At 45.9% G+C, this 13,325-nt stretch overlaps 1 protein-coding gene across 5 annotated transcripts in view; it reads left to right on the forward strand.

Annotated features, from left to right (window-relative positions):
- The window catches only part of LARGE1 (LARGE xylosyl- and glucuronyltransferase 1), a 527,056-nt gene that overhangs the window by 240,905 nt on the left and 272,826 nt on the right, over positions 1 to 13,325 (forward strand). For all 5 annotated transcript variants that reach the window (XM_026010946.2, XM_072741868.1, XM_072741869.1 and 2 more), the window contains exon 4: positions 12,087 to 12,169. In XM_026010946.2, coding sequence (XP_025866731.1) covers positions 12,087 to 12,169 — 83 coding nt within the window. The remainder of the gene's footprint in view (positions 1 to 12,086; positions 12,170 to 13,325) is intronic.

Genomic DNA, 13,325 nt, shown 5'->3' on the forward strand with positions numbered 1-13,325 from the left:
GACTGGCATTCCCAAGGTCCTCTCAGTGTCCATGATGGCTGCTGGAGCTTTTTTTTTTTCTCCACATTCCAGTTGGCAGGAAAGCAGTGGGGCTAAGACGGAGTATGCCACCCTCCTTAAATAACATGCAGTTGACGTCCACCATCCGTTCCTCTAGGAGCACGCTGGTGGAAGAAATTTGCTGCAGCTCCCATCTAGCTGCAAGGGAGCCTGGAAAGGGTAGATTTTCATTCAAGAAAGCCACGTTCTCTGCTAACATTTTGGAGTTCTGCTGCTAGAGAGAACAGATGTTATAGTCACAGTGAATGTTCTTTATCGCATGGATTGTGCCCAGACTTGGTGGTGAATTAGAATAAAATATCAAAAAATGCACATTTGTGGCACTCACCTTAGACCTGCTCATCAAGATTCTCTGGGTGTAACCTGCAAGATATGAGCATTAAAAAAAAATTGGTACAAGTGATTTAGAAATAGTAGGGACTGTTTAGAAGCCACTGCTTGAAGCCACACAAAAATGGGGTTCTCTTCATTGTCATGATCTGATGAAGCACAGGGATGAAGTAGCAATACAGGAATTCAGACCTAGGGGACACCTAGGCAGCTCAGTGTCTGAGACCTACCTTTGGCTCAGGTTATGATCCCAGGGTCCTGGGATCAAGTCCCACATCGGGCTCCCCATAGGGAGCCTGCTTCTCCCTCTGCCTGTGTCTTTGCCTCTCTCTCTGTGTATCTCCCATGAATAAATAAATAAAAATATTTTTTAAAAAATGGAATTCAGACCTGGCAATTGTTGATTCTTATCATCTCTTTTCAGTCATTTGCACCTGAGAATTAAAAGCTTTAATCTTTTGTTTTTCTTCTCTTTGCCTGTCTTGATAATGTTACTTCTTAGACCCTGCAAGTTATTTTTGGTAGAATTGTCTGTGCTGAAACCTGGGTCCTGTTCAGAGCTTGCACAGATGAATTTGAAAGTTGATCTGCTGGCAGCTTCTTTCAAGGTGGTCTCCTCTGGGAGCACATTGACCTTGAGATGCTGACTTAATAGTCATTATTAAGGTATAGATCAGATACTTTCTCTGTCTGCATCGTTTGGTGTCTTAAAAGATTTTAGCAAAGAAGCCATAGAGGCAAACAAGAAATGTCAGTGGAGTCAAAATGGAAGCCTCCCTTCATGGCGACACTTAGCGATTACAAGTGCTGAAGCCGGTCCTGACACCCTGTCAGAGCACAGCGCCTCGTAACTAAGGACATTGTCATCATTCCTTGTTGCACTGAAACTTCTCCGGGGTATGACAAGTATTTCTTGAAAAGTCTTCTGTAATGATGCCCAGGCTGTCAGTCGAGATATCTGGTGATGGAAACAATGGGCCCTCACCAGTCCTTGTGCCCTCTTATCGTTCCTAATTACATGGCCTTCAAAGAGCTGTCCGTTTTATTCTGGCCTTTCTCTGTTGTCAGGGCAGTGCTGTTTCAGTGATGACTGATTCCTCTGTGCCCCAGAACTTGCAGCAGAATAATCCTCTTTGATTCCCCCGTGGGCCCGCCTGTGTCTGGATATGTGTATTTTTCTTGACTTTCTGGTTCGGGTCTATTCTGAGAGTCAACTCTGGTACAGTGGAAGTGTCACAGGATCCAGAGTCCAAATTCCTGACCACGAATCTTGCTTTGTTGGTCATTAGTCATATGACCTGGGGTAATTGAGTGACTCTCTTAGAGTCTGTGTCATCCTGTTACAAAATGAGAATTTGTGATATGTTCTTCCCCCTGCAGTTGTGAGGATGAAACGGGTTAGCAGGTGGGAAACTAACTCTGTACGAGCATCACATACCCTTGCGCTGGGTGTTCTTGTTCCCTGATTCTGCCTGACGGACACTTAAAATGTCATGGCTTCAAACAATACCAGTTGTTTTATTAGCTCTCATGGTTTCTTTGGGACAAGGATTTGGGAAGGGCTATAGAGCTGTCCTGGATTGGTGTTCCTCACACACTTGTCAGTAGTTTGTGGCTGGAGCTGAACAGTGAAGGCTGGAGCAGTGGGCACCGGCCCCGCCTCCCTCTTCCCTGTCTATAGACTTGGGCCTCTCAGCATCTATCTGTACAGCTGGTTTGGGCTTCCCTCCAGCATGGCAGCCCCAGGGCAGTTGGTTGCTTCCATGGCAGCTGAAGACTAAGCACAAGGATTCCAGTGACCAAGGCAGAACAGAAACACTTTTCCGGACCTGGCCTCAGAGTCCCATCATGTCACTTCGGCTGATAGTGTAACCTTTTCATGGACAGAGGCTCAAAGGCTCACCCAGTTTCACAGGGAGAAGCACACACGCCATCTCTCAGTGGGAAGGGATGTCAGGAATTGGTGGATGTACTTTGATACAACAGCGGTTGACACTGTTACAGTGGGAGGTCAGGTGAATGGTTCTCTCTGATGTGAGACCACCGTTACGGAAGTATGTCTCTCCTACTCCACGCTTTGAGCTTCATTTCTTGGTAGTAATGTCATAGTAATAAAAGTTAACATTTACTCAGCCTTTAAAGTGGATCAGACACTATGCTAAAATTTACATAAAATAATTTACATAAAATATCTCATTCAAACCACACAGCATACTTTCTTCATTTTACACATTAGGAAACTGCTAAGAAAGTTTCGACAATTATTTCCAAGTCATGCTACCGGGTGGAGGGGGAGCTCGAATTTAAACCTAAGCAGTTTGCTTCCAGAGCCTGTGCCCGGAGCCCCTGCCTTATCGCTCTGTGAGTCAGAGCACCTGGGATCCATGCTTCCATGAGCTTGGAGCCCAGCTCTCATCTGTGCCTGGCAGATGACTCACCTTACAGGCTGTGGTTAACCGGGCGTGAGGGATGGGGGGGTCACCTTTCCCCTTGGGGGCTACAGCAGCCCCACGGGGGTAGTCATTACTCAGTAGGTTGAGACAAGGATGTACCTGTTCTTTTAAAAGAAGTTAAGTTGAAAATTGCCTTCCAGATTGTGACTGTGACTATATTTGTTAGCTCAGTGTACTGAGCTAGCTAACAGGTGTACTATTTTGCTTTAAGCAGCATTACATTTAGAAGACTTGACACTTTGTATGTTCATTTTCTGGACCCCTAAAACCACAGTATTTCGATCTATTGCTTTTACTTCATTTTTGAGGGTTTTACAAACTAACTCCTCAGTGGAGGGGTTTGGGGCCTCCCATATTTACATTGTTGTTGGAAGATACTCTTGTCGCATCTGGGTTCACGTTTTATTAGCCTCACAGGTTGTCTTCTGGGCTACCCCAAGGATCTCAATCTGCTAAAGTATCTTCCCTAAGTGTCAGGCCCTGGAGTTAGGGAACATGATAGCTGGAAGGAACCTAGTAGGATTTTCTTATGCAGGGATTTTCAGGAACCCTAGCTCCTAAAGTGGTTACTTAGGTTGCCTCCCCTACTGGAGTCTGGTAGTTAGTTATTGCTTCATACCCAGTTATCCCCAAAACCCAATGGCTTCAGATAATGAACCTTTATTATGTCATACAGTTTGTGAGAATCAGGACTCTGGAAGTAGCTAAGTAGTCCATTATATCTGGAGGGTTCTCATGTGGTTGCAGTGAAGTTGTCTGCTAGGGTTGCAATTATTGGTAGGCTTGTTGGGGCCTGGCAGATCTGCTTCAGAGATGGCACACTAGCGGGCTGGGACCTCGGTTCCTTAGGATTATTTGCATGTTCTCACATTGTCCCTGAGGAGGGGATCCAGAACAAGGCAGAGGCCATAGTTTTATCGTGACCTGCCTTTGATATCATATCCTACTAGTTCTGCCAAGCTCTATTGGCCATATAGACTGACCCTGATACAGCATAGGAGAGGCTATATCATGGCTACATAAGCTGGCAGGGATCTTTGGGAACAGTCTTGGAGGTGGCTACCATACCATGCCCATGGCAAGGGGCCCTGCCCTGTCTCTCGCAGCCTCATGTCCATACTTATTCCAAAGGAGTCCTGCCCTCATCTGCTTTCTCTGTCATGCTCTCTTATTACATTTTATTTTTTAAAATGTGCCATTAACAACAACAAATAAAGATGCAACCTTCTCATTTCAAAGATAATGAAGGTAAAATGGAGCAAAATATAAGGTCTGTCCTAATTTTGCACAGTTGCTACCATGGCCCAAATGATGGTTGATTCCAGTGGCTCATCTCCTCCCTCCTGTGTCTTCTGCCCTCTTGTATGGAGGAGGATGAAGGCAGTTCCAACATTTGACAAAACAGAGGGAATCGGGCAGCTCCAAAAGCCCTCCTTTCAGCTGTGGGGGAAAGACAATCCCAATCCTTACGTGAAGGAGAGGCAGGGTGAGGGCAGGAGGAATGAAACTGATGCCTGACTTTCAGGAGTGTTTAAGGCTCAAGAACATAGAGTCCAGCATACTGTAAAACTTTTATATTAATAATAATTGATACTACTGATTGCTGATGCCTATCTTCTATGTGTACACAATGCCAGATTCTAAGTCCTTTACATGAATCATCATTAATGTGTCATTAATGTGTCTAGCAGACCTTGACAAATTTTTATCCCTTTTTTACAGATGAAGAAACTGAGATCCCAGCAGGTGCTGGTATGTCTTGTAAGATGGGGAGGAGTTTGATATGTGAGGTGAAGCACCAGGGCATCCTGAACTCTGAGGGCTCATTATGGAAACAAGGAAACCTAGTGGAGTCATCCAGCTTGATCACAGCACAGACACTATGAAAGAAGGAGGCGAGGAGGGTGTTGATCACGTCTGCTTTCACTTTTTGTGCAAATATCAGACACTGCACTTGTGCATGTGTTAGCTCCTGGACTCTGAATCATTATAAATTTATAACTAGGGAAGCTTGAGCTTAGTAAGGCCACATAGCTAAAAAGTGCATGTCTACATTTACAAATCTCTTTTGTTTTTAACTGTGGTACAGGAGGCCTTATAACATGACATTTACTCTTAAAAATGAACTGTACATTTCAGTAGTGATAAGTATGTTCACATTGTTTTGCAACAGATCCCTAAAACTTTCCTATCTTGCAAAATATACCTGTTAAACAGCAAAAATTCCTTCATTTTTCTCTCTCCTCACCTCAGGCCCTGGTAACCACCATTCTACTTCCTGTAAATTTGTGTGCTTCAGATCCTTTATATAAGTGGGATCAAATGGTACTTGTCTTTCTGTGACTAGCTTATTTCACTTAGCATGATGTCCTCAAAGTTCACATTGCAGGACAAGACAGGATTTCCTTCCTTTTTAAGGCTGAATACTACTTCATTGTCTGTATATACACGTTTTGTTTATCCACTCATCTGACAGTGGAAACTCGGATTGCTTCCACCTCTTGGCTGCTGTGAATAATGCTGCTGTGAGCATGGGTGTGCAAAAATCTCTTGGAGATCCTGCTTTCAATTTTTTTGGATATATACCTAGAAATAGGATTGCTAGATCATATGGTAATTCTATTTTTAATTGTTCTAGGGACCACCATATTCTTTTCCACAGCAGGTGCACCATTTTGTGCTTGTGGTAATAGCACACAAAGGTCCTATTTCTCCACATCCTCATCACACATTGTAAGTCTTAATCCATATACTATCCTGCTTCCTCTGCTAGAGAAGTTGACTGCAAACAGATCATCCCAAGGACTTTGAAAGAATACATCATGTGGACCCTTCTCAACCACCACCTTTGATTCCCTGTCCTGAATCACCTCTGGTTTAGTGTGCTATGATGTTGCACGAGCAGGCAGTCTGCAAAGACGTGTCCTTGGGGCTGGTGCCTGAGGATACTGAGGGGTTTATTGGAGGTGGCTCTATCTCACAAACCTGAGATCATGACCTGAGCTAAAACCAGCAGACACTTAAGCCACTGAACCACCCCAGTGTGCCCCTGTTTTTATTTTTTTAATTGAAGTATAGTTGACAAACAATAGGAGGTGTCCACTTTTGTCTTCTATAGGGTTTAGACAGTTCTGTCTTTTGGGTCTGTGGTTTAATATTTAGAGGAAACAGAACTCAACCACTGGCTTTACAAAAGAAGTAGAGATGCTCTGGAGGTTTGTAAGATGATTTTAGGTGGCTCATCAGCAGTATATATTTCTTTCATTTTAGTAGTTACACGTGTGTTTTATTGAGACAGGATAGTATGGGTTTAACAGCAGGGCTGTGAGTTCAACCCCTTGATTTGCCACCCATTGGCTGAGCCATGGGGCCTTGGACAAGACACTTAACTACCATGTCTCACTCTTCATCTTGAATTTTGGAAAACTCTGGATATTAGGAGGACTCTGTACAGTAATCCCTCCTTATCCATGGTTCTGATGTCCACAGTTACCTGTAGTCAGCTGTGGTCTGGAAGCAGGTGATCCTCCTCCTGATGATCCATCAGGTCATTAGTAACCTGACAGTGTGTCAGAGAGCCCACATCATTCCCCTAACTTCATCTCCACACCTAGGTGTTCCATCATCACCCATCATCACAAGAAGGGTGACTGCAGTACATGGTACATTAGGATACTTAGAGGCCACATTCATGTAACCTGTTACAGTATATTGCTATAAATGTTTTATTTTTAGTTACTGTTGTTAATCTCTTCCTGTGCCTAACTGTTAACTTAAGCTTTGCCGTGGGTATGCATTTATAGCAGAATACATATACATAGGGTTTAGTACTATCTACAGTTTCAGGCGTCCGCTGGGGGTTTTGGAAAGTGACCCCTGTGTACTACTGTATATAGAAATTCTACACTCCTCCTTGTATAGAGGATTCACCAAGAATCAGAGCAGTTAAGTTACTTGCACGAGGTCACTCAGCTGGCCAGAGGCAGAGCTGTCACCACTACCCAGCTCTCCTAATCTGTCTCTCCTTCTTTTATACAAGTGCAGAGGAAGGTCCTCTCTATTGGAGAGGTATTGGAAATGGATCCTTTGAACACCCTTCATAGTCTCAGTATGATCACAGCTCACATCTTGGTTGAGTTTTTACCCAACATTCTTCAAAGCACTGAGATAGAGCAGTGGTTCTCAAAGTGTGGTCCCTGGACCAGCAGCATCGGCATCACCTGGATGCAGGCAGTCCTCAGGCCCCCACGTCAAACTTCCTGGATCAGAAACTCTGGGGAAGAGTCCACTGCCCCCCCCCCCCCGCAACTCCCCCCCCCCACCCCAGCCCAGTCCCAACCCCTCACTCTGAACAAGCCCTCCAGGGATCATGATGCACACAGTTTGAGAGCCACTTCTTGTCCTCAACAAGCCCTCAAAGGTGAGTAGTGTTGTGTCCCTGTTGTGGACGGGAGGGAATTAAAGCACAGAGGTGTTGAACAACTTTTCCGTATGTTGTTTAGGTATTCAATAAACAGTGTCTGGTCATTAGAGACCCCTTCTCCCACTTGCTTGTCTGATGCACAGCCTGCCAGAGAGGTACCCATTTTTATCTCCATTGTACAGACAAGTCGAGGAGGTCGAGGGACATTAAATGACTGCTCCATGGTCACATAGCAGCAGCTCAGTTTTGACATTGCAGCTCAAACCAGATCTCTTCATTCTTGGTGCATTTTCCCCACAAAGCCACCTCTGCCTCTGTCTCTAGCTGTGTGTTTCTCCCCAGCCACCTGTCCTGGGAGGCACCTGCCTCCTCACCCCTTGCCCCCAGCACAGAAATCTGCAGCTGTCCTCAGAATACGGGCTGAGTCTGACTTTTCACGGCACAGAGGCTGGTGTTGAGATGGATGTCCCCTCTCCCTCCCGCCCCACCGGCAGCCTGCCCAACAGGAGGTGCTCACAGTAGGCTGTGCCTGCAGACAGAATGCCCTGAAGAGAGTGCCAGGCCTTCTGTGTCACTACTTCTCATGATGTTGCTGGGGGGGAAGCACAGCGGAGCGCAGTATTGATTCCTTCTACCAGGGTCATGCCTTGCCTGCCATCCCTTAGTTTCTTCTGGCTTTCTTTTGGGACATTTTTCCCCTGCATCCATATTTGAGAAAACCACTCTGTGGAGATTTTTTTTGTGTGTTGGGGTAGGGGCAGGGGGTGCAAGAACATGGAGAATGTTCTCTTTCAGGTTCTTTTGAAGGCTGACCAGCAAAGAGCTACAAATCCCAGCTGGCCCTGAATGTCAGGAGTGATGATTGCCCTGGTCAAGTCACCTTTGCTCTTTGAAGCTGCCTGGCATCCCCTTGGTCTAGGCGGGGCAGGCTACTCTGGCTTACGAGGACACTGAGCTTACCATCATAGGAGCCTTCCCAAGCTCTGATGGAATTGTGTGTTTGGTGTCTTTCTTCCTCTTCCCTTGACCCTGGGGGACTGATTCACCTTTCTGTCCTCCAAGCACAGCACAGTGCCTGGCATGTCGGGGATTCTGGAAATGCCCATGTCATGCCTAAATCCTTCTACAAGTCCTAGAAGTAAACGCCTGCTCACTTGACCTTAGTTCAACTACGTCATGTCTTCAGATGCAGCGTGTGGCGTGTGCTGAACTCCAGAGTCAGGACCGAAGGGAGTGAGCAGGACGCTCTGTGGGCTTCCTTGGAAACAACCTGTGATCCATGTGTCTGAGAATTTTGTCAAGCTGCTTAAAATTTATAAATACAACTTAGGCATTCTCAAGTTTGCTCTGTTGGTGTTCCTCTGCCTTGTTTCACCTTAGTGATCAGCAATTTATGTATGAATGCCTCTGAGTCCTCTGTGCTTCCCTTCCAGACACCAGGACCAATGTGAGGCTCAGGAAGAGTCACTGGAACTGGCCAGGCCCTAGAAGGAAACTGATGGCACACTCAAAGGAGCTCGGAAGGGTTTAAGGCAGGGCACAGGCCTGGGAGCCAGAGAGGGTGGTGGGGCCCCTTGGAGGGAGTCACTACAACCCCTGTGCCCATGGTGTGTGAGGCAGGTAGAGCCCAGGAGAGCCAGAACTCTGGGAGAAGGTTTATGAAAGGTGTGGGGGATCTGACTTGTCTTTGTGCCTTCCCTCAGGCTTCCCAGGGACCAAATTCAACCAGAAACCAGAGCTAGTGGGAACCCAGATATTCAGGCTGTAAAGGTCAGGTGCTTAGGTACAGAGCAAATTAGAGAAGACTAACAGTGAGGCTGGAGTAGCAAATATGATCACCGCCAACCCCCATCTGACCTTTGTGACAGGTTAAGGAGAGTATGATATCTATATAAAATATAGGGAGGAAGGCTTGGGGAGTGGTCAGTGGTCACTGAATCTGATACTCAGACCCTTCACTTTGATGAGAGTCATTGAGGTCGTTGGTCATCTTCAAGTCACTTCACTGAAACACTTTAAACATGGACTTTGTAGCTTCGAAACCAAGTGATGGTGAGACCATATTTGTGACTCTGCTCTTTCAAGGAACGTTCATCCCTGTTCCGTTCTCTCCACCCTGAACCCCAACCCCCATCCCATTCTTGGCATTTGCTTCTGTCCCCACAAAAGTTGGAACCATCCAGAACTCTTCCAAGAGCAGGTTCACAGTGCTCCAGTTTTCTGCAATCCTGGGTAACAGGGCCGTGCTGCTACGGCTCCAGATGATGAATTTATTCATGGTGGCAGGTGTATTGGATGAAACTAAAGAGATTGGAAAATTATGTAAAATGTTTGAGAATGTGCACGCTTGTGCTTACATTTAATGGGCCCATTTTAAAAAGCCCCTGAACCCTGAAGCCAAGACAAAGTTTGATATCTCAGAGGCCGCGTGTTTAAATATTTGTGATTCCAAAGAGCCTGATTCAGCCTTTATCCATTCTTGTTCCCTTCCTGGTTATGTCTCCTGCGTGCAAGCGTTTTCCTATTCATTTCCTCTGTGATTTAAATGGTGACAGTTGCATTTCGCATTACAGTCTTTCATCCTGAGTCTTTGGGAGATATTATCCAGAGATAAGCGATGGTGTCTTCGTTTTACAGATGGAGAAATTAAGATATGCACAATATGGTCTAATTTTATGCGAGACTAGGTCAGGCTGGTAGCTCATGGGTCTGAGTTTCCCTCCCCTCCCCCTCCTTTCTTCTTTCTGAAAGCCAAATTTCCTCCCAGCAGCCCTGCGGCTTTTGGGGCAGGATAATTCTCTCTTGTGGGGGCTGCCCTGTGCCTTGTAGGGTATTGAGCAGCATCCCTGGCTTCTGCTCACTCGATGTCAGTAGCCCTGCACACCCCCAGACTTTGTCAGATGTTCTGGGCAGGGCAAGGGGGCAACTTTTGCCTCCTATCAAGAACCACTGCCTTCCAGCAGAAGAATTTTATATCCTGGCCATCAGAGATTGTGAGTCAATGGGTCTCAGGTAGGAATGGGGCACAGGGTTGTTTCAAAAATATTTCAGGTGTTTCTGATGTACTATCCAGGTTCAGAATCTCTATTCCAGGTTTGGAATCTCACCTGTCGTAGCCTGAATAAACTTCCCTCAGTGATGTCTTGGGTGGGGTGGTGGAGTAGGCCTGGGAATCATAGGTCATTGCCCTGAAAGCCTGTAGGGGAGTGACTAGGATGTCAGACCTGCTTTTTTCTCTTTTTCTTTTTCTTTTTCTTTTTCTTTTTCTTTTTCTTTTTCTCTTTCTTTTTCTTTTTCTTTTCTTTTCTTTTCTTTTTTCTTTTTTTTCTTCCTTTCCTTTCCTTTCCTTTCTTTTTCCATTTTTTAAAGTAATTATAGACTCCTAGGAAGTTGTAAAAGTAGTACATAGAGTCAACAGAACCATGTTTTGAACTGGCCGATTGGAATAACAGGGAGTGAGTAGTTCTGAAGATGGCCCCTCTTGAGAAACTTCCTTTTATTAGGTATTGGATGCTGGAGGGAACAAATGTGTTCTGCAGTACTCCCAGGACGGAGCGAGGTAGACTGATTTCAGTTCAAGGAAGGCAGTGCTTCAGTAAAAGGTACAACATTGGGAGACATGAACCTTCTATTTTTTGAGCTGTCTTGAGAGGCTGGGTGACTTTCTGTATGGGATGCTCTAGAGCAGGGCTTCTCAGTCTTCATCAAGTTGCTGAAGCTCACAGGGCAGCCAAGCCCAAGGGAGCCAGCCCTGCCTTGGGAGCCTTGAGATCTCACTGGAAGGGATGAGTGACCTTGTCTCCCGTAATTCACTTTCAGCACACCAGGGTGCCAAGGGACCCTGTTTGGGAAGTTCAGCTCTAGAGATCATCATTGCTGTGATTGGAATGCCGTGTGCCAAGCACCATAGACTGCTCTTGGTATCATCCCCTTATGTACTCCATGACATCCTGTAGGACTTGTGTGTCACCTGATGCCACTTTTTCCCCCTGGACTAAAGGACGGAGCCAGGGTTTGTGTCTGGAGCCTGTGCTCTTGACTGCTCAGATGAGATACGCCATGAGGTTCCCTTCAATCTTGCCAGCTCTCAGTTCTTGGAATGATGTCCCAGCTGGGGCCTTTGTTGTTGATGAACCTGTATAGATGTTTATGGGTCTCTGTGCCCAGTCAGGATCCCCTAACCTAGGGCATCTTTTTTTTTTTCTTTTTTTAAAGATTTTATTTTTATTTATTTGAGAAAGAGAGAGTGAAAGCAAGCAAGGGGAGGGGCAGAGGGCAAGGGAGAAGGAGAGTCCCCACTGAGCAGGGAGCCCGATGTGGGGCTCCATCCCAGGACCTTGCGATCATGACCTGAGTTGAAATCAGATGCTTAACCAACTGAGCCACCGAGGCACACCACCTGGGATGTCTTGCAAGAACATTTCCCAACTCTGAGCCATCACTTCTCAGTCTAAAATCCCTTTCAGTTCTTTCTTTCAGGAAGTATTTCTTTCTTCTCTCTTGTTACCAGTTGTCACGGTCTCCCAGCTTGGGGGAAGGGGACTCACTGCTTGTTTGAGCCAATCGCCTCTTTTCTCATCCCCAAAATGTAATTGCAAAGAGCCTTAATGGTTTCCAAATGTTGATAGCTCCATAAACCGATTAAAAAGGCCTTAATAAAATGGTCTCAAGTTATTTTCCACAGCTGCAGACTATGCCCTTTGTTTTCTAATGATCCCAACAAGAAATAAGGGGGATTTTTCTTTTCCACATGGTCTGAAGCACTGGGAAGGCTCTCTTCCATCTGTCTAACGGTTTGCCCTGTTTTTTTTGCTTCCCAGACGATCCACGTTGCTATCGTCTGTGCCGGGTATAACGCCAGCCGTGATGTCGTCACCTTGGTCAAGTCTGTCCTGTTTCACAGGTAAGTGTGGCTGTGGCCCTTTGCAGGCTCATGCCTGTGACTTCCTTGGGGGAAGGGTAAAGAAGAGCAGCATTTCTCATCAGTCAAAGCTGCTGTGAAAATGTGAGTTTTGCCTGACACCCTGGGGATATTATTGGGTTCATAATGTTTAACAGGAGCAATCAGGTGCTATCCCACAATGTGTAGAATTGTAGCTCCTAGACCTAAGGGGACCTTCAGGGACACTCCAGATTTGAGGCTTGAATTTCTTCATTGTCTTCCCTGGCCTGAGATCACCAGCCTTCTCTGTTTACACATCTCTAATGACAGGTTGTGTTATGGACTGGACGATGTCCCCCTAAAATTGTTCTGTTGGAACCCCAGCCCATAGTACCTCAGGATGTGAACTATATTTGGAGACTGGTCTTTAAAGAGGTAGTTCAGTGAAAGTGAGGCAGTAGGAATGAGCTATAATCCAGTATGATTGGTGTTCTGATAAGGGGAGGAGTTGGGGAGACAGTGTCACACAGAGCAGAGACCACATGAGGACAAAGGGAGAGGATGCCCGTCTACCAGCCCAGGGAGAAGGCCTCAAGAGAACCCAGCCCTGCTGTCACTTGGTCTCGGACTTCAAACCTTCAGAACCATAGAAAATAAGTTTCTACTGTTTAAGCACCACCCCCCCCACCACTCCGCCCCCCCTCCCCCCGCCACCACCAGTCTGTGGTATTTTGTTGGGGCAGCCCTAGCAAATTCATAAGAGTTTGCTTGCTCTATTCCAATGTAGCCTGTCCCACATCTGGGCATCTCTGACCATCAGGAAGTCCTGTCTTTTAGGACAGTAAAATTTTCCAATCTGTGGATACTAGCAGATCCCCATGCAAACAGCCATGCAAAGGGTAGATTCCTCTTCACCCTGGAAGTGATCCTGCCTCTCCTGAGTTATCTCTTGTCCAAATTAAACTCCTGTCATTTGCTTCTGCTTTTTTTTTTTCTTTTTTTTTTTACAGGAACTTTCTTTTATGTTTTCTCTGTTTGGATTGATTGATATCTGGACCTATCGAGGGCGCATCCAGAATTGAGTTTGTAGTTCTAGCCAGTGTCCTCTCTTCTAACATTCTTACCAAGTGTCCTAAGTTCTAGCTCTACCAAGTTCTAGCCAGTTCTACCAAGTTCT

This window comes from Vulpes vulpes, chromosome 16 (genome assembly GCF_048418805.1).
Source record: "Vulpes vulpes isolate BD-2025 chromosome 16, VulVul3, whole genome shotgun sequence".
Taxonomy (NCBI): domain Eukaryota; kingdom Metazoa; phylum Chordata; class Mammalia; order Carnivora; family Canidae; genus Vulpes; species Vulpes vulpes.